Below are 20947 nucleotides of genomic sequence, written 5' to 3'. Positions count from 1 at the left end.
GATTCTATTTTAATCCCTGATCAGCTCATTGGTTATTTCAAAATCAGCTTCTTTATTTTGATGTCCATAATACTATAACAATATCATGAAAATAAACTAAGTGTCCACGCAGGGGGATCCAATCCTATATCTTGTGATACATTGGCCGTTTCTCAAAAACACTACACCGTTGCATAGAGTCTGTCATGCGAGGACAAATACCTCTTTTTTTTTCAACCCAGATCTTCAGGAAGCTTCACATCAATAATTTGTGAAAATTGGGGTCATTTTAATTCTATGATGCATAACTAGACATCATACAACAGGCCTGTTTTCTGTGCTACTTTACCCTCCAGGTATTTAATAAATGTGGTAGAATTTGTTCTATTTAAGGGTTATTTAACAAAAATGTGGTTTGGGATTGTTTTCTACATAATCTTCAATTTTTAATGAATCATCAAAAGAATATCATGAAAGAAAAAAGAAAAGAAAAAAAAAAAAAAAAAAAAAAAAACAGATGGAATTTCAAAGTGAAAAGACAATGATTATGATATTAATCAAGGTGAAATAAAAATGCATAGTTTCATTGATAATATAGTAAAGACAGTTAAAGTAACACAGAAAAGCACATCAATAGTCGCTTAATCACATTTTAATGAAAAACTCTCGACCATGGAACAGTTTTGAGGAATGTTTCCAAAATCAACAACATTATCTAAGTAAAACAAGAATTTGATATAATTGATTGATTATGAGCTCCCATTTTTATCTTCAATCATCTTTGTTCTTTATATTTCGATTTTAATTCGAGTTTTGATTCAAGCAACAACAATAAAAATGTTTTAAGAAGTTTGTTGTTTGTTGCTTTAGGTCTCTTCCAACACAATTGAGGTTATATGAGAGACCGCTGAAACAAAAAAACAAGCAATCTAACAAAAATAGTACAAATGTAAATCAAAATCATAACCTAAAGATATCATAAGCTAAATTATAAATAACCAAGAACAAACAGGCAGAAGATTTACAGAAAAAAAAATATCCCCTGTCAAAAATACAATCACAAACCAAAGAAGCAGGATAGGCTAGTAAAAAGAAGAAGAAACGACATCACTATCGGATCGTACACCTATGCGAACATCATAGGTATATGATTCAAGGGTGATGCTCCCATCCAACCACCCGCTTTTAAGAAGTTTCACAGTGCTTCATCAGTTTTAGCACACAGAGGCGTCAGTATACAAAAAGAGAAGATGGGACAGTTAAAAGACTGTAGATAACGATGTTGCCTGCACTAACTAGAACTCAAGAAACAAAGAACAGAATATAATCCCGGTAACAATGTGTCCATCTGTTTGGTATGATACAACATTTAACACATGCACAGGATCCCTGCCAAAAGAGATCGAAGGGCACATCATATTTATTTCACAATCCCTCGAAAAAGGGACAAATATGTCTGACTGCATCCCTAGGCATTCTAGGCTAAAGGTCTGTGGTTCAATTCTAGTAGAAAATGGCCATAAAACCACATGGGATTGTCAATAAATAGTTTATAGGAGACAGCAAAGGTTAACCTGTATAAAATTCCCTGGGCATACAGTACCCTGCCCTGACGGAATTTCTATCTACTGCAAAGTTTGCATGAACTTATCTATCACGCGCGCACACACACACACACACACACACACACATATATATACAGAAAGTTTTTTTTTTTTTTTAAGTCAACCACAAAGCCAATAAAATTGAATGTTCAAAAACAGTTGTTAGATGTAATCAAAAGTATTGTGTTTTACATATGCTACCAGTATTAACAATATTGAACAATTCATATTCAAAAACTGTATTGAAATATTTCAACAAGAAAAAAATAATATTTTTTACTATACGAGGCTGAGGTATATCTAAATAGAAGCAAATTATAGAATACATATTGACATCTTTGGATGCCGTAGTCTGCAATTTGTCTTTGTCCTCCCATGTCATAGTATTTATTAGAACTGTGATAAAGAAAAGAAAAAAGAAAAAAGAAAATTCCCTTTCTTCATCCCAAAGGGGAAATTTTTCTTTAGGGTCTATTCCAAGGGAAGACTGAAATAACCTAGGCGTTAGCCGCAGTGCAGCGCTGCAAATTGAGCGAGGGCGAGGTGACTTGCTCAAGGCCACACAACGCAGCGGATATTCAAACTCAGTACCTTTCAGGTAAGAAGCTGAGCCATGCTGCCCCCTGTGTCACAAAGTTAGCATGTGACTATCAAAGTCAATAATCAGAGTCATAGGTTCAAATGTAAAAAAATAATTGTGCATTCATTCTTGTGTAAGAGTTAGAAATGTTACAACTCAATATAGTAGAGGTTTTATAAAGCAATGCAGCATACATATCAATTCAAACTGTATTCTGAAAAACAAAAACAAATATCAAATTAATCTGCCGGAAAATGCAGAGATAATAATATGTTTGTGACTAAACATTTATTGGTATCAAATAACAGCAAAATTGTTCGTAAATTTACACTACTATATGAAATTTTAAAGTAGTCTTATTTGAAGATATTCAACCTCCTAACGTGGAACACCATTGTATGTGTAATTGGTGACATGAACTAACTATGCACAGCTATTCTATGCAATGCCCTTTTGATTTTCTAATGACTGAAAAGCAAATATTTAAATCTTCAATCTAAAAATCTTTTGGTTGGCACTTGCACAACGGCATGGTGTGTTGACTTGCCTCTTGTAAGTCATCAAAAATCATTTGACCTCACATTTTTTTTTATATTCATAAAGAATGTCATAAGCAGGATGCAAAACCTTTTCAGCTTTACAAAAATATATATTTATGTGTTTTGTATGCAGAACGTCGTCATCAGAATTAAAGTAACATATTACTGTTGATAATTCATTTATTCATCACATTCATTACCAGCTACTAGTAAATTTTTCTACTTGCAATTTAACACCAGTTTATTTAATATTTTGAAAATGATTATTTATTTCATATCATAATTAATTGTTAACCATACTATCAGGAAAATTGGTAATTTACATTAACTGCAATTTCTAATATCTAGAACAAGGAAGAAAGATAGGAATGACACTGCTTCCAAAAGTTAAATCATTTTTTTTAATAAGGCCAATATCGATGGTATATGGACAAAGACATATTTCAAAAGGAACACCTTTAATCAGTAAATGAAGACAGTCATGAAATAATGACAATCAGAACAAATTCATGGAAGTATAAGCTAACATGTTATTAATAAATAAGCTAAATACAATTGCTGCCCTATACCCCAAAGCCATAAGGTGAGGAGGTATCGATAGAAATATGAATAGGTTGTAAATGTACTAGTCATTTCATAGTATATAAAAGTGTCATCAAATATTGATGCAATATAAAATCAAAATTTGAAAGGAAAAAAAAAAATAATTGTAAAGATTTCATGAATTAAAAAAAAACGAAAAATGGAATATATGCTAACATGTTATGATTAGTTCATTAAATATGTAATAGCATTGACATGGTGGACACAGTTTCTATAACAATGTGAAAGATACAAATAATCAAAGCACCTTTCCTTTTGTCAGATTTTAGCTTAACTTAAATAATGTTGCCGAAATGAAAAAAACAAGGTATCGTTGAACAAATGAAAATCTAGACACAAAGCATGAGGTGTTTATCCTATTTACATTTTTGATTTATAACAAACACAATCAATACATTTTTTCCACAATTAAAAAAAAAACAAACATATGTATTAATAAAAAGAATTAATTTCTAAGAAATCTGATAAGCAATAGAAAAATGCTCTAGCAAAGTAAAAAGTAATTCAACAATAAATATAGATATATAAATCACAACCAAATACAACAAATTTTCATGTCAGTTAGGAATTTGATCTTCGCTTTATGTTCTTGACTTGAGAATTCACACAGTTGATTCAGAAATTTGTCGCATCTTCATCGAAAACTGTGACTGCTGTAGCGACTGAAAATAGAGAAAAACACAATTAAATACTAATTAAAATTGTTAATACATCTAAAGCAAATAAATTTAACAATTATTTTAAGAATCATAATCATTGTGCGGCTATGTGGTCTAGTGCTATGACACTCGCTTTTGGATCGGAAGGCCCTGGGTTCCAGCCTCGCTCGGCGCATAGTTGAGTCCTTGGAAAAGGCTTTTTACTCACATTCTCTCACCGTACTCAGGTGTAAAATGAATACCTGGCCGTTATCAGCGTTGTCTCTGTCCGAAAAAAACTTGTATTATTGCCTAACAGGCATCATGTTCCGTCCGACATGTTAAGCATTGCTGTTGGCCATGGGACCTCTTGTAAAGAAGCTTTGAGCACGTTTAGTGGATATTGCACTATATAAAAGCTCAATTTAATTGAATAATCAATAGATGAAAAGAAACTCTTGTTTCAATCCAGTCCAAGCAAAGTTATCCTCTGGATATTCTTTGTACTGATGCAATATCATCTCCAGTAGGTGACGGGGAACCCACTCAAATTAGTTTGATAAAATATGTTTTGCTATATTATGTAAAAGGAAACGCATTCAAAGCTTACAATGACACAATATATATAATGCTTTGTAGCTTATGTCAAGTCAGCCCTTAAAAACATTCAGCGACACTACATGATGCTTCTCAGCTTGAGACACAGGGAACCCATTCAAACCTTACAGTGACACAATATAATGCTAGGCAGCTTGCGACTTGACTTCTTTCCAAATAATAGTCCAATTAAACCTATTCAGGTAGTGTTTACTATAACTACAACCAGGTATCTTATGATAATAATTTCTCCATACATGCAGTGAAACTGCTTTTTTTTATGGAAACATTAAGTTCTGCCAGTATAAACTGTTACATACATTGGGGGAGGTGGGGAATTATGATTTAATATATTATCTCTCGTTTTTAAATGTTTAAATCACTCTTCAACATGAGTTATGTAAAAATATTTCAATGGTAGAATAAATTCTAGAGGCCTTTATTTTGTAAACAAGTCATCGTTTTGTTTATAAATTGTGGGAGGAACCTATTAATAAAACTGCACATTTACAACACACGACGCTTTAAAATACAATACATTTAAATATCAAATAATTAATTGATCAAACAAAGTACAGGCATTTCTAGCCAAAATTAAAGCAAAGTAACAGACAAATTGTCTGTTTAAGAAAAAAAAAGAGAAATATTAGTTGATCCCGAGAATCAAAATTTATTTTCCCATCTTCTGACAAAAAAAAAGACAAAAAGAAAAAAGAAATAAATGGCGACTATACTAATCCAAATTAGCAAAAACTGTGGGCTTGGATATCTACTTACTTTTATCCCACCAAAAATAATTTTTTTTCTAATTATCATATTTGAGAATGCCAATATTGAATACAATGAAAACACACTGCTTTCAGCTTGCACAATAAAATAAGCTCCTTATTGTTGATTTTACTAAATTAAATGAAATTGTGTCAATTGTCCATTGCGAAACAAGGAATGAAAACATATCGTTTATGGGATCACAGTTATATACTTGCATCAAATTGGGTATAGGGTGGTCACATCAAATGTTATGTATTAAGTACAAAAATGAAACAAAAACAAAATCATCATTTCTTTTACTCATATACAAGCATGCGAAGAATTAAAAAATTTTCATCAATAATCTTTTTGAATGTTAATGTATATGATAGGGTGAAGAAGAAAAAGAAATGGGAAATCATGTTTCCTCTCTACAAAGATGTTACCAAAGACAGTTTCTATAATCCTCCTTTGGCACAAAAACTAATGTTGGATTCTTTTAAAAATCATGATAAACAATCATAATGAATTCATTCAACTGAAATGTTTTCCCCCTAGGAGACCAAAAGTCTTTAAAATGATGACTGGGTAGTGATTTCATGACCATATGAGAGGAAAGTTATGCACAAAAATATTAATACTGGCTCTTGTAAGCTAAGCTTGTGAATGAATGCTCCTGTGTTATTTATTAAAACTACTCTACTGGAAGTCATTCAGTCAGAGTAAAAGCAAAAGTAATCAGCATTGTTTAATAAGTCCATATTACTTGGAGGGAAAATAGTGAAAGTCTTGGAACAAGGTCAATTCGAAAAGTAAATAAATAAAAGAATCTGTAAAAAGGAAACTATTGCCGATATCACATCATTAAAAGCCATAGCTTATCGATGACCTACGATTAATTGCATTATTAAGCAGCATTTTACGATGCACTGATTAGTATGAAACAAAATTATTGCAAAATAAAAAAAATAAAATAAAATAACTGTCAATGTTAGTTTCAAGATAATAATAGTTTAAAGGAGATGATCGTATGTTTTATACGAGTTCTCGAAATTATATAAACAACACTTTGAAATATCCCAAGAATAATGAAATGGAAATGAGTGTTCTCCTCTTCAGTATTATTAGATGAATTTCTCTTGTTACAAATCAATGCGCTCTAAACTTTAGAAATAAATAAAAATTCAAGTTAAAAGAAATTATAATCAACAGACCCTAAGCGTCACCAAAACAAAAAGGAGTAAATCAAGAACTGCAATCAAAATAACAAATACTATTTTGGAACATAAGCACCAATTCAGAGATGTATGCTCATTGTGATAATTATTTAAAGAGTAACTAAGCTATCTCGTGAAAATTCTCCATATTCAATTCTTTTTTTTTTTATTCTGTTATTAAATAAGATCATATGCTTTGGGTACTGACCCTTCCCCCTCACCCCTCGCAAAAAAAAACAAACACAAACACACACACACACACACACACACACACACACACACAGATATACATACACACCACATCCTAAACGGAATCTGAGGCTGAAATAATATATTTATAGTCGTCGTCGTAGTAGTAGTAGTAGTAGTAGTAGTAGTAGTAGTAGTAGTAGTAGTAGTAGTAGTAGTAGTAGTAGTAATAATAGTAGTAGTAGTAGTAACAGCAGCAGCAGCAGCAGCATCATCCACAGTAGTTGCCATAGGAGCAGCAAGAGAAGTTGTAGAAGTAACAGCCTAAAGGTGTGTTCATTAGACTTTGTGCACTGAAGAATGTTCTCCTCTTAAAGTGGTTGAATCATGCTCCCAGTTGACACCTACTGAAACGTAATTTTAGTGTCGAAATCATGCATGTGAAAATGTCTTGTCCTCGCTGGAATGCAGGTTTGCAAAACTTGCAAGAACTGGAAAGTGACATTTCTTTGGCAAGAGCAGTATAAAGAAAAAACTATGGAAAACTAGCTGTAACAATAATTATCAATTCCTTTCAAATCATTCCAAATGGCTCAATGAAACTTGGTATTCTATATACGCACTTTAAAAATTTTTGAACGAGCTAAAAGAGAGTACGCAAGCCGCTGCTCGCTTTCATGTCAAAGTGATTAGTAATTTGATGAAAAGTTGTACATGACTGATTTACGAAAGAAAGCTTTAGGATAGAAATACATACACATATCATTCACATCACAAGCAATACTTGGTTCTATGTTAAAAATTCAGGGTATTACAGACCCTTGCTTTGATATATTGTGCGCAAAAATAATTTTAAAAATAGAAAATATGAAATCTTGCTCAATGCCCCAAACCTTAAATTGGTGTGTCTGTATTTTTTTCTACTCGCTGAAATAAAAGATTAAATGAATTATAGGTTTGTTTGGATAAGCTGGCAAGAGTGAGAGAACATAATATGCAAGGCCAGGCAGAACACTATTTCTCTTTTTTTTTTTTAACAGAAACAAACAGAAAAAAAGCAGTTGAAAGGCTATCATCAGCTTTCACAAAGGGATGAGATGATGTTCATGTTTGAACAAACAAACAAAACAACAAAAAAAGATCAAATATAATAATAATAATAATAATAAAATATAATAATAATAATAATAATAATAATAATAATAATAATAATAATAATAATAATAATAATAATAATAATAATAATAATAAATAATAATAATAATAATAATTTTTAAAAAGAATAAAATAATAATAATAATAAAATCATACTTCATTTTTTTGTTGATTTTTTTTTTCTGACTTCTCTGGGAGGCAGCCGAGGGGGGGGGGGGGGGGGTTGCTTTTTGGTTTGTTGTATTTGTTTCGTTTTGGTTTGAGTTTTTTTTTTTTTGTTTTTTGTTTTTTTGTTTTGTTTTGTTTTTGTCGTCATTTGTTGTTTTGAAGGGTTTTTTGTTTTTATAAATCTACATATTGATTGAAGTAAAATATTTGAAAACTGAAAATGTATTTGAGTGGAAAACGGATTCATCCTGTGAGAAAAATGGTCTATTTTAAGCTCAATAAAATATCAATGCTGTAAAATTAAGTCAACTTTATAACAAATTCAAATAGTATTCAGACTTGAGGGAACAATACATTATTTCTACTTAATTTGTTAAAATGACACCATAATATAAAAAAATCCAAGAATCCTCTTGTGCAAAAAAAAATAAAAAAATTTTAAAATTATTATCACTCTTAATCATCACGATCCTAAAATGACAAGATGCAGTAGCAACACCAGAAAGTGAACCATTATTACTATATTGCCTTAATTTGAAAAAAAGAAAAAACATTTTTAAAATGATGGTCAGAAAACTCTTCCTTCAAATAACGATCTATTAAAAGGACCTTTAATTTGTTCAAAACTCTCAAACCTGAGACTTCAAGGCTTCCCAAATTTGACTGGGTTTTTTTTTATGAGGGTCATTTTAATCGATCGATATTTGAAGTATGGATTATCTTACCAAAATTTTTACAATGTGTTTTTTTTTTGTTTTGTTTTTTCAGAGAATGGCAGTTTAAATATGTAATTGATGAGATTATGTTATATCAACATATATAGCACAGATAGAACCGCAAAACCAAGAAGAAGATGTATATTATTTACTCCTTTTTTTAAAAAATGTTTTATGGTTACAATAAGATAAATAATATAGCAAAGATTTTGAGGGATGAAATTACTTGTTAAATTTTTAAAATAGTCATCGCCAACTTCAAACAATAAGGACAAAAAAAAAAAAATTATGAAAAATTAAATAACCAAGACAGCCCATTCTTTCCCCACAGGTGTTATACATAACTACATCAGCAAATCAGCATGACAAAAGCATTCTTTTTTTTTTTTATCTGTCTTTTATTTTTATTATTAGCAACGACAAATTACAGCAAAACATATGAAAGCATTAATCTTTTACATTCCCGATGTCAGACCTCTCCCAAATGCAAAAATTCTAACAACCTTCGGTCACATTTATATAATCTAATGTTTTCATTCAGGTTGCTTTCATTTTGTTTTCCACTGAAATACAACGACACTCCAAATTACCTGGATTCTCCGCTTGATGATTTTCTCTTCTTATGAGTTACCTATAAAACAATATAATAAGACAACCGCATGCAAGGTGGACATGACAAGGAATGGAAAATATTCAATTTTAAAATATTTGATTCAAACAAATTCTCCTTTTTCATTTAATTTAATTTTATTTTCTTTAGCATTTTTTTGTTATCAACTCTTAATTTTTTTTTATTTTTTTTTTTTATTAATTTTTAAAACATTTTATTTTAATTTGTAATTGATCCTTTTACGTTAGGATAGTGGAATTTATCAATTATAAGTCAAGATGGTTTTTAAAAAAATAGAAAACAGAAGAGAGGTGGGGCAAAAATGATGTAATGTTTAAAAAATTAAAGGAAAGATAGAAGTTTTCTGCCAAAAATCCAGAAAATGTTGGAATGGGAAAAATGAAGACGTCCAACATAATACAGGGCAATGATATTCATATAATTCAGTAATTTAAAAGAATATTAAAAAACTCAAGATTCTACATGAGAAAATAATAAGATAAAATTTCAAAACAATGACAATGTGAATAAAACTCAATATTCCAAACTTTTCTTTTTGCCATTTTCTAACTAAGTGTAAAATTGATATAACGATATATGAAAAAAAAAAAAAAAAGAATTAATTAAGAGGGCATTTTAACTTACAGTGGCAGACGATGAAAAGGAGGTCTTGGAGAAATTGATGTGTTTGTAGAGAATGACCCCTACATCTTTATGCCCTGCTTCCATGGCTATAGTGAGGGCCGTGCTACCCTCCTGGGAACACATAGACACAAACACACAAACACAGAGCATCGCCCACAACATACACAAACCACAACGCAATTTCATTATGACAAAACGTTCAAAACAGTATCCACAAGTAACACAACAAGACAAGAGGAAAACACATAATATTGCAACAAGCGTGCATTTAAAAAATTCAGGCAAACCAAGTATAACGAAATAAGTTTGAAAAGAACCATTTTTTTAAAACGTGCAAATCACAACACAAAAACAAACATTTAGAAAAAAATGAAAACAACAACATACAAGAGGGTATTTTAAAAAAAAAAAAAGGGAGCGGTGGGGGACCACCAAAAAGGGGAGTGAAAATAAATAAGAATTAATAAAAAATGAAAAACATAAAATTATACAGAAACTCATATCAGTAAGATCTAAGAAAATAAATAAAATCAACTTGCAAACAATATACATATATATGCAAACGCTGACACTATAATATAGGAATACAATTATTGTGTTGACCGGGGTAAAAAAAAGTCAAAATTATAAGTAAAAATTATAAGATAATGAATGAAAAAGAAAAGTAGTTTCTTTAATATTAATATCAACGACAATACTATATTATATGAAGAAAGAAAAAATAAATTATAACTAAAAAGGCTGATATGATTCATTGGAAAATACATGAATGGGACAGACCATCTCTGTCAAATCAATTCATTTGTGCCAGAAGATTAGACAAATGCGAGTGGAATATTGTGCATTATGATAGGAAGCCTATTTCACTGTGTTCAAAGATTTACACTATTTCTTCTATTCATTATTATCATTTAAGAAATTGATGAGACTTAAAGAGGATCTGATCTAAACCATTATTCTTTTTTTTTGTTTTGTTTTTTTTGTTAAATGATAATTGACCTGATATAAGGACTCTAAGATTTAAATTCACACCAATCCATACAAAGACAATATCAAACATATGGTATCAAAAAACGAGGAAACGTCAAATACTCATTTAACTTACTTCTATACTAGAGAGATCTACAGCGAAATTAAGAATTGCAAAAAAGGTGAAGAGTTTGGTTCACAAAAGATACAATGACAGAGGAAAAGATTAGGACCAAGAGGGAGGAGAGTAGGTAGAAAAAGAATTTAAAGGAGTGAAAAAACGAAAGAAGTTGATTTCAGCATGGCAGAGCAAAGAGGGAGGACTCAGAATTGAAGGTAATGATGATAATGATGATGATGATGATGATGATGATGATGATGATGATGATGATGATGATGACGACGACGATGATAATGATGATGATTATTGATGATGATGATGATTATGACGATGATGATGAAAAGAAAGAAAACGATAAAAAAGCATATTTCTATTCATAAACTATGAGCCAAACCAAATCTATCTGCTCACTCTGTGATTACAATAAATATATATTTTAAATAAAACATTAAAGCATATATATATTCTTACAATAGTTACAAACATCGATCTTACCCAAACAAATCTAGTAAAAAATCAAAGTGAAAAGAAGTTTTAAAAAAAAGGATAATAACTTACATTGTCAGTGGCTTCGGCATTGATATTGGGCTGTCCCAGTAAGAAAGAGACGATATCCAAATGGCCATGCTCACAGGCACACATCAAGGCAGTGGACCCGTCCACGTCTGATATGTTGTAATCTGCTCCGCAGTCCACCAAGAGTCGCACCATCTCTGTGCGGCCATGGCTCGCAGCAAGCATCAAGGCAGTCTGATTAGTCTGTCAAAGAAATAGGTAAATAATTGTTATGATTTACTTCTGAAATATAAAGAAATCTTGAAATCACAAAACTTATGAACTGTGTGGTAAATTAAGATTATATATACAGAGTATATAATAATAATAATAATAATAATAATAATAATAATAATAATAATAATAATAATAATAATAATAATAATAATAATAATAATATAATCTTTATTGTCCAAATAAAAGGCAATTCATGTGAGGTTTATGTTTTATGTTTTTAAGGGTTTTACGGCGCTTGCAACACATTAAGGTCATATCAGCGCCAGTAAAAAGGAAGAAAATGCGATAGTAAAAAGTTCTAGAATTACAATAAACCATCCAAGAAAAGGGAAGACAATGGGGAATTGGTTCAAATAAGAAACAGGTGTAGATTCCAAAATCACTCTATCAAAGTACTTAGTTTGAGATCACTAAAAGTCTCATCCAGACACAAAGCACAGGTCCCCGCTAAGAGGAACACACTCAAATGTTTTACAAATCATATATAATATAAAGAAAGCATAATACAGTGCATAAGAGAGATGATTTACAATGAAAAAAATATCATCTCCCAAAACTAACTATACATTCGACTGTTTCCCTCTCAGCCAGGGCATCTGGCCAGGACCAGGACAAAACCAAGTAATCTCATTCCAAGACAAAGACAGAACGCATGTTGGAAAACAGATATAAGGGGATAGAAGACACAGTATGTACCCCCCTGCCCACTATGGGAGGTCAAGAACCCCATCCAGTTCATGTGAGGTAAACAATGCTCAAACAGTTTGGTTCATGGTATGAACATCAACACATTGATAAGTACAGACACAGACATACACAAACATACACGCAAGCACATTGTTTATCACATGTATACAAAAGAAATGAGCGTACATACATACATACATACATACATACATACATACATACATACATACATACATACATACATACATACATACATACATACATACATACATACATACATACAAATAAAAAAAAAAATTGGAATCATAAAATTTTATGAACTGTGTGGTAACTTCAAAAGACAGACCAATCTTTTCTTCTTTATAACTCTGGAGTATCTGATATATTTTAATCAATTTATTATTTTCACAAAACAACTAAAGATTTGAACCAAGAAAAAAGATCAGCTAGTTGTATTGCACTAACCTGCATTCTCTTCGCTTGTTTAAACATACAATACCATTCAGACTTTTGATTTGTTAAAATATAAAACACTGGTCAGATATTATATTCAAACTGTTTTATTATATATATATTTGCATCCAACAGTTTCATACGACATAGTAAATCTTCCCTTATTACTCACAACTTTCATTGGATTGCTGCGACACTAAATCATACATCACTATTACAACCTTTTAGTTTCAAGGAATTTGGGTAGAACAAGAAAAAATTTTAATCTAAGATGATTAATTGACTTTAACTTCAATTTCATTAAGTGTCATTTAGAACAATAGTCATAAAAAAAAGAATAAATAAATGAAATCTAATAATCAAACAAGGAAGAAAAAGAAAAATTAAAAAAACAAGAAAGACAAAATTACTAACAGAAGCAGCCCTGGCATTGATGTCTCCCTGCATAAAAATCCGTCTGATGATTTCTTTCTGGTGTAAGTTCTGTGCAGTGGCCAATCCTGCTAGCATGACAGGTGTATAGCCAGCCTTGTTCTGTTTATTGATATCGCACACCTCAGAGTCCAGTAGAAGGCTGGCTATATCAAAGTTACTGTGTGAGATACAGTAATGGATGGCTGTATTGCCCTGGAAGAATAGTTTTTTAAAATATAATTAGTTTTACTTATATGCTGGTTTCAGTATCTAAGAGTGGTATAAAATTAGTATTGTGTTTAATATCCATATGTGATATGACTAAAAGGGAAAAAGAGATAGTGGAATTTTAAAAACTTAAACATATCATGAAGTGACACAACAAAACCACAGATTGGTCAATATGAAGTCATCATTATAAAACTAAAGAAGAGGGAGGGTATATTTCATTGTATGTAACTGGAAAAGCGTCCAAAGCAAAATAAGTCAAGGAATATAACAATGACAACAATACAAATAGTCCGAAAATGTTAACTTTAAAAGAGAAATGAAAGATGGGCTAAAATAGCCACATATTGGCAAAACAATCATTATTCTTTTAAAAGCAAGATCAGATTTCTCAAATAATTTGTACAAAGTTCTACTTATGCATGCAACAACCATGTCATCATCTGATTAAATCTCAGAATGCTGTGTGAATGCTGTCAAATTCCATTTTATCAGGAAATTCACATCAATAAAAGAATAATTGGGTTCCTAATAGCTACAATACCAGAGCACGTAATTCATAAACAAGAGGACGGTGCTCGATTCCAAGTTAGTCATGAAAAAAGAAGAAAAGAAAACAATTCTGTCCATCCAGCAGTTAGTGGGTTGTTGGGCCTGTTATGTCAGGTCTTCAGGGCAGAAAGCAATTATTAGTCTGCTTAATGTTACAGAGATGAATGGAAGAGATTTATATGATACTGTCAACAGATGAAGAGAACGGACGGCCCTTTGTCATCACAGAGTGCGGGCAGCCAGCGTCAATGAGGACAACGTTGGACAGTGAGTGAGTGAGTGAACGCTACAGAAATAAAAAATAAACCACAGCATCACATTTTTATGGCTTAAATAGACAAATTTGATGACTGCTTACATTGTTGTCCACCATGTTAATGATATGTTGCAAGAGTCGTCGAGAGATCTCATTGACAGAGGACAGGTAGTCTTCCACTTGGTGACAATTGGAAAGCTTGTGGCTGGAAACACGGAACCATTCTTGTTGGATCAAGTTAGTGCTGGCATTCTGAAGGATCCAAGAAAAGGATAGAAGGGGATTTTTTAAATGAAATACGCATACATTGTTTATATCTAAATTTAACATTATATTAATATCACAGCTTGCCTTTGAGGTTTTCAAATTTATATCCCTTCTATCGCTTATATTGGCTTTCAAGGCCTGAACTGGTAACGAGTTATCAGCAATGTTTCAATTTTGAAAACAACTTAACCCTTATATGTATGACTAAACCAACTGTAAGATAGTGTTAAATATGGCTTTCCTATTGATGCAACTATTTCTTTTGATTAAAAAAAATAGTCTTTTAACAAGAAAAATTGCAGCAACAAGGCTGAGAATAATCCAAATGCTCTAAATTCACATCGGCAAAGATTCCCTTTGAGGCAAAGTTACTTCATTTGATGTGATAATGAGTATAAAATGCTGCATTGCTAAAAGAGGCAACTATCAGCCACCTTCGGAACATCTACCTTCTCAAACTTTTATTCCTAATATCTGGATAAGCTGCTGGCAAGTGCTACCTTAAATTGCCTTTTGGTCAAAACTATAAATCTAGAAAACAGTAAAAATAGAAAACAGCTTACTCTGCTCTTCTGATTGATTAAGGTGTTAATATTAAAGTCCTACAATCTAAATTGAAAATGGAAAACTTGTAGTCTCTCAATTCCGTCAAAGTAAGTCCTTCGAAGAAAGTGAGGGTGAAAAAAAAAAAAAATTTTTTAATAGATTTTGACAATAAGCAAATAAATTAAGACATTTTATTCATATCTTACCAGTTCCTTGGTTTGAATAGTAGTGGAATCTACCAGATAATTTGCCAGCACAGTACATGCTTCTTTTAACTCAGAGGACAACTCATACCTGTAATAAAGTGGAAAATTAATCAGATATATATTATTTTTCCTTATTGCCATAAAGTCTACATTAAAAATAATAATAATAATTTGGAAAGAAACGATGGAGAAGACTGGAGTGTAAAAGTTGTTTTAAAGTTTGGTTTACGTTGAGATGAGACGCTTCTAAATCTAATTCTGGCCAATATGCCTCAGGGATTCAGCAAGAACATTGGAGGGGAAATGACTGTGTCTTCATGCCCCCGTATCAATTTTCAAAACAAGGCAAAGCGACCAAATGACGCTGTACATCACAATGACTATTTGAATCTAATTAAGATTTTGTTGCAATCTGTGTTCCAATGTTTTGGGATGAATGCAATGAATTAATTAAATTATCATTCTAAAATCTTGACACGTCAGGTTAATGAAATACCTGATCTCAAAATTTCAAAACCAAATGAAATCAAAACTTACGTCTCTCGAATGTTCTGGTCAAACATTTGTGCTCCAGGCAGTCCTTGAGCAATAGCCTGATCATCCTGGCATTGAAAGATTACCTCCCCTTGTTGACTGTCATATGAGCCTTCCTCAAAGCTGGCGTCTGAATCACCAGAGTCGGAAGAATTGTCATCAGAACTAGAACCAATCCTGCAAAGTGATTTCAATCAAGGATTTTGTTCATTGAATTGCTTCCACAAAAATGTAAGAATGTATCGTTGATATGTAAAAGTTTCAGTGGCAGATGATAGCAATGATGGTAATGATGATGATGATGGTAATGATGATGATGATGATGATGATGATGATGATGATGATGATGATGATGATGATGATGATGATAACGATAATGACGATTGAAAAAAATCATAATGACCCGATTAAATCTACATTTAGATATATGAATTTCTTTGTCTTGATCATTACAAATTCTGATTGGAAAACTTTATTCTTTTCTTTTCTTTTCTTTTCCTTTTTCAAAAAAAGCCCAAATGTCCTACTCAAGAATCTAAAAAGATTAGACTGCAACAAAAAATATCATCGAAATGTCCTATTAAACTCTAAAAGACATGAGACATTTGTTCTGGTTTATACATTATGCTGTAATAATCACTTACCCTCCAGTTACAGATTCTGCAAATGTGATGCCTTTTTTACCCAATGTCTCTTTATCAGTTGTTGTAGCAGCACCTTGCTTCATGATGGATTTCAATTTACCCGTCTTTCTATCCAGGGAACCATATCTTCTCTCATTCTGTGCTGCTTCAGCGCCATTTTCTGAGCTTGCCTCACTAGCACTAACACACATTCTATTATTGCCACTGACTGATTGTGAGCTTAAGTTAGAAATTGTACTTGAAGACAGATTTGAATCTGAGCCACCACCAGCATATCCTGATGACACATAAGATGACGAAGAAGATGTAGATGAGGTCAATGCATTCGGGGTTGATTGGTTGGGTGATGATTCTAATTCTTTGCGACCTCCACTGGTCTCCGTATGAGTGGTTGTGGTTTTTCCATCAGGCCCTTCCACTGTTTTAGTTTCTTCAAAAGACATTTCATCTCCTTTCCGTCTTGTGGTGCGTGTCGTGACAGTTCTGGTTATTCGTGAACTCTTTTCTTTTTTCACAGGTGAAGAAGACTGAGTAGTTGTAGAGGAGGAGGAAGAGGAGGAGGAGGGGGCACCTTCTGAAAATCGTTGATGCAGATCCTCCCCAAAGCCAGAGTCCTTGGAGTTCATTGGGTCAATTGACATGTATTTCCTAATGTCGTCTGGCATAAAGTCCTCGACAGAACCGACTCTGCGAATGTCATAAATTGTATCCATGGATTTCACGTGAGCTAAGTGTGGTTTTGATGATGAGGAGGATGAACCAGGTGTTTGCTGTCGGAATAGATTTCCTTCACTGGAAGTTTTGGACATTTGTCGGAATCCGCCACTGGAATCAGTGGAATCTTTTGATTCTGAAATCAATGACGACGCTGCGGCTAGGTTTTCAACAGTTCTGTATGGATTGGTTACAACTGTGGTGGAAGTACTGGAAGTGTTTAAATCTTTGGAACCAATGCTGCTGCTGTCTAATGATGATCTGTAAGATGATCGTGAAGATGATGGTGAAGATGATGAGGTATATGAGGAATGTTTTCCTTTATTTCTCAAAGCGATTCGACTTTTATATTGACCTCCAATGAAACCAGCGTCACCTGTGCTATATTCTTTTGATGGGATGGACAGTGATGAAGTATAAGAATTATGAGCACTGTCTTGAGATTCTAAGCTGTTCTGACCCAGTCTTGAGACTGACATTCCTGATGATGTATATGACGAATTAGCACCAGGTCCATAAACTGTGCTTTTTGTATTGCTGGTCTTTCCTCCTGTCTTAACAGTTTTATCTTTTTCTTGAGATATCAGTTTCTTTCCTTCAGAAGTGATTACATAGTGTTCTGTGATAGTTTCTGAGAAAGAATCTTCCTCTGTTGGCGACTTTTTAGCGTCTACAACATCACTATGAGTGCTCCTTTGTTGTAAGGAATCCTGATAACTGCTATTTGTGACGTGTGTCTCTGGGGCTGAGCTTCTTCTTATGATCTCATAGCTTGAAAAATCAGAAGATGACGTTTCAGGAATGGCTGACTGCATCTCCTGACTTTGAGTTTCTTTCATACTGGCTTGCTGAAGGAAGGCATGTGCTTGAGTACTACCCTTTTCAATTATTTTTTCTTCCACTGTGACTGGTTTTCTTGGAGAAATAATGGTATAAGGATTGACATCAGGTTGTGCATCAGGTTCATTAAACAGATTCTTCACATTTTCTGTTGTGTTACTTCCAATGCTACGAGTTAGCAGGATATCAGGTGATGTACCTGTGGTGAATGTTAAGATTTTCTGTGTGTTACTACCTGCATGCTTTAACTGATTCAAAGATACAAACATTTTCTGTTCTGTTTGATTTGAAGTTTGTCTGGTCATAACAGCATCAGTATTGGTTGCAGCAAAAATCTGTCGAACTCTTTCAGTCATGATTGCTTTGTTATATTTATCAACCATGACAGTATTGGTTCCAGCATCAAGCTTCCAACCCTTCTCTGTGCTAATACATTTTATACTGGTCTCTGGCTTTGCCATCATGCCCACTGTCTTTTTAGTCATTGGCTGCCGGATTTCTACATCAATTCTATTTGTCTCATCGCCACAACCCACACTAATCCCAGGAGAGTCTGCTGTACCAACTGATTTCTCCTCTGTTGGAGTTCTAAAATTACAGTTGGTAGCTTTTGTTGAGACATTCCTTTTCAAGACTCCCTTCAAGGCCATTCTTAACTCTGTCTCACCCTTAAAGTCAAGCGATGTCATAATTCCACTTGTATCGTAATTCACATTAACCCCAATAGTTCTAGTTTGAGGTTTCTCTTCATCACACATGAATGATACTCCAACATCTCTTGTTGGAACCCTACATTCAATTCCAACATTCCTTTTTGGGACTGGTGACCCTTGACCTATTATGACTGTTCTCATTTCCTTCTCGTGAATTTGAAGACCGGATCCTTCAAATACATTTGCATCTCCAACACCAATACTCCTTGTCAAGGCTCTAGGCGTTGTCCTCTGAATTTGGTTGATTGTGAAATGTGGTGAGGTATTTTCAGCTGAAATGGGTGTGGTTGAAGCAGGTCGACGATGATCATCCGTAACAGAACGATGTCTGAAGGAGAGATTCAGAGATGGAGTGCTCAATGTGGTCACTTTGGACATTTGCTCCATGGAAGTGGAGAAGAATTCAGTTGTGCAGACGTTTTCTCTCACAGTATAGCCAGTTGGCAGATCAGGCTGTATTAGGTATGGCTCAATAACAGAGTGATTACCAACACCAATGCTAGCTGTTGGAGGTTTACTATTAGCTTTGCTGGCTTTTAATTGTAAGTTGAGAAGCCGCTTCTCTTCCTTCAACACAGATATTCGAACCTGAAATCAAGAGGTATAAGATTTTATATAACTTTAACTTTGGGTTCATCAAACCATTAATTAATCAATATCATACTTCAATATTTTGTATTTTTTGTATAAATTCTGATAAAAATGGGACATATGTATATCATAAACAATGAGCCAATAGAGAAAAAGCAAAACAATTAAATAAATACCATATTGAAAATCACTGGAAATTGTTGGTTCGTTTTTAAAACTTTTCATAACTGCTTACAAGACAAGCTACAATATAGAGATAAGAGTGATTTAAGTCTAAAAATCAAATAAGAAAAAACCCCAAAAAACAAAACATTCAGATTTTCATCCAATGCCAAACCTGTTGCAGACATTGACAATCATCTCTTCAATCCTCATTAGATTTCACATGCCTCACATTAAAGCGCAATGAAGTCTTAGATCCAGTGAACCATGTAACTTTTTTTTTTAATCAAAAAAAATAAAAAAATCAATAAATAAATTTTAACAATTGAAAAAATAAATAATTTTTTTTTAAATGTCAATAAAAACTCAAGGATGACATACCTGCAGGATGGGGATGGCCTTGACCTGGTCCTCCAGTTCCCGTAATCGCTGGAGACTGACTGCCATTGCCTCTCTCACAGACTGAAGTGACATTTGACTCACATCTGGTGATGCTCTCGGAGGTGGTGTTTGAGCTGGGGGACTCATAACAGGGGACTATAATTTAATACCAAAAAAAAAAAGGAATAGGTTGTTATCGATATAAATTCTGAAGAAAAAAAATTGTTCATGGCACAAGAATGCATAAAGGTTATCTAACAAGAAAAAAAATATATAAAGTAACTAACAATTCTAAAAGCTATACAGGCTGATTCAGGCTGAGTGCAACCCGTTACTGGATGGGTGACAATGATCACAGCCTGTTACCTTAGCTAAGACTCTTGACATGAGAATGAAAGCTTGGTCAAGGGATGGTGCAAAAAAGGTGCCTTACAGACAACCGGCACATCAAGGAATAGAAATTTGGCTCCTTGAGGCCTGCTATGAAATTAATGAATCGTTGTAAATCACCATACTGAGCATGACATGGCTGTCGTAGAGCTCTACTTTTTTTTCATTTTCTAAATGTGGCAGTGTTTATAGAAGTATGGCAAAGGTCAGCTAGTTGGTCTAGGTCCTTTTCACATTCCCTGTCAGGCTTCTATTGCCCTCTAATGACTTCCATACCAACTCATTTTTCATCATTAAAATAAAATAAAATAAGGATAGCACAGCATCCAATCCACAATCAATATAATGTACTTAAAATGGGATATGTATTTCATTTTGCTCTGAGCAAAAATAAAAGTTAGTTAGAGAATAAAAAATGGAAAACATACTCATATTAATTTTTTCTCCGACAAAGGACAATAAATATAGTTTATTCACCATTATTCAGAATAATATCA

The 20947-nt window shown here is 32.9% G+C and overlaps 1 protein-coding gene across 18 annotated transcripts in view; it reads right to left on the bottom strand.

Moving 5' to 3' along the window:
• Positions 1–1685: 1685 nt before the first annotated feature.
• Positions 1686–20947, bottom strand: part of LOC144962948 (uncharacterized) — a 74747-nt gene continuing 55485 nt past the window's right edge. For 9 of the 18 annotated variants that reach the window (XM_078896383.1, XM_078896388.1, XM_078896384.1 and 6 more), the window contains 10 exons: positions 20061–20216; positions 16660–19514; positions 16019–16192; positions 15482–15569; positions 14565–14714; positions 13427–13639; positions 11639–11839; positions 9991–10101; positions 9326–9366; positions 1686–3967 (listed from right to left, as the gene is read on the bottom strand). In XM_078896383.1, coding sequence (XP_078752509.1) covers positions 3940–3967; positions 9326–9366; positions 9991–10101; positions 11639–11839; positions 13427–13639; positions 14565–14714; positions 15482–15569; positions 16019–16192; positions 16660–19514; positions 20061–20216 — 4017 coding nt within the window. In that variant the 3' untranslated portion in view covers positions 1686–3939. Of the gene's footprint in view, positions 3968–7589; positions 7624–9325; positions 9367–9990; positions 10102–11095; positions 11113–11638; positions 11840–13426; positions 13640–14564; positions 14715–15481; positions 15570–16018; positions 16193–16659; positions 19515–20060; positions 20217–20947 lie in introns of all 18 variants that reach the window. The other 9 variants (XM_078896395.1, XM_078896396.1, XM_078896397.1 and 6 more) reach the window with 4 other exon arrangements.

The sequence above is a fragment of the Berghia stephanieae genome, chromosome 1, assembly GCF_034508935.2.
Source record: "Berghia stephanieae isolate SIO BIC M18660-M18661 chromosome 1, UCSD_Bste_1.3, whole genome shotgun sequence".
In the NCBI taxonomy this organism is placed as follows: Eukaryota; Metazoa; Mollusca; class Gastropoda; order Nudibranchia; family Aeolidiidae; genus Berghia; species Berghia stephanieae.
Note: the sequence above shows the minus strand (reverse complement) of the source record. Positions and strands in the feature narration are given on the sequence as shown.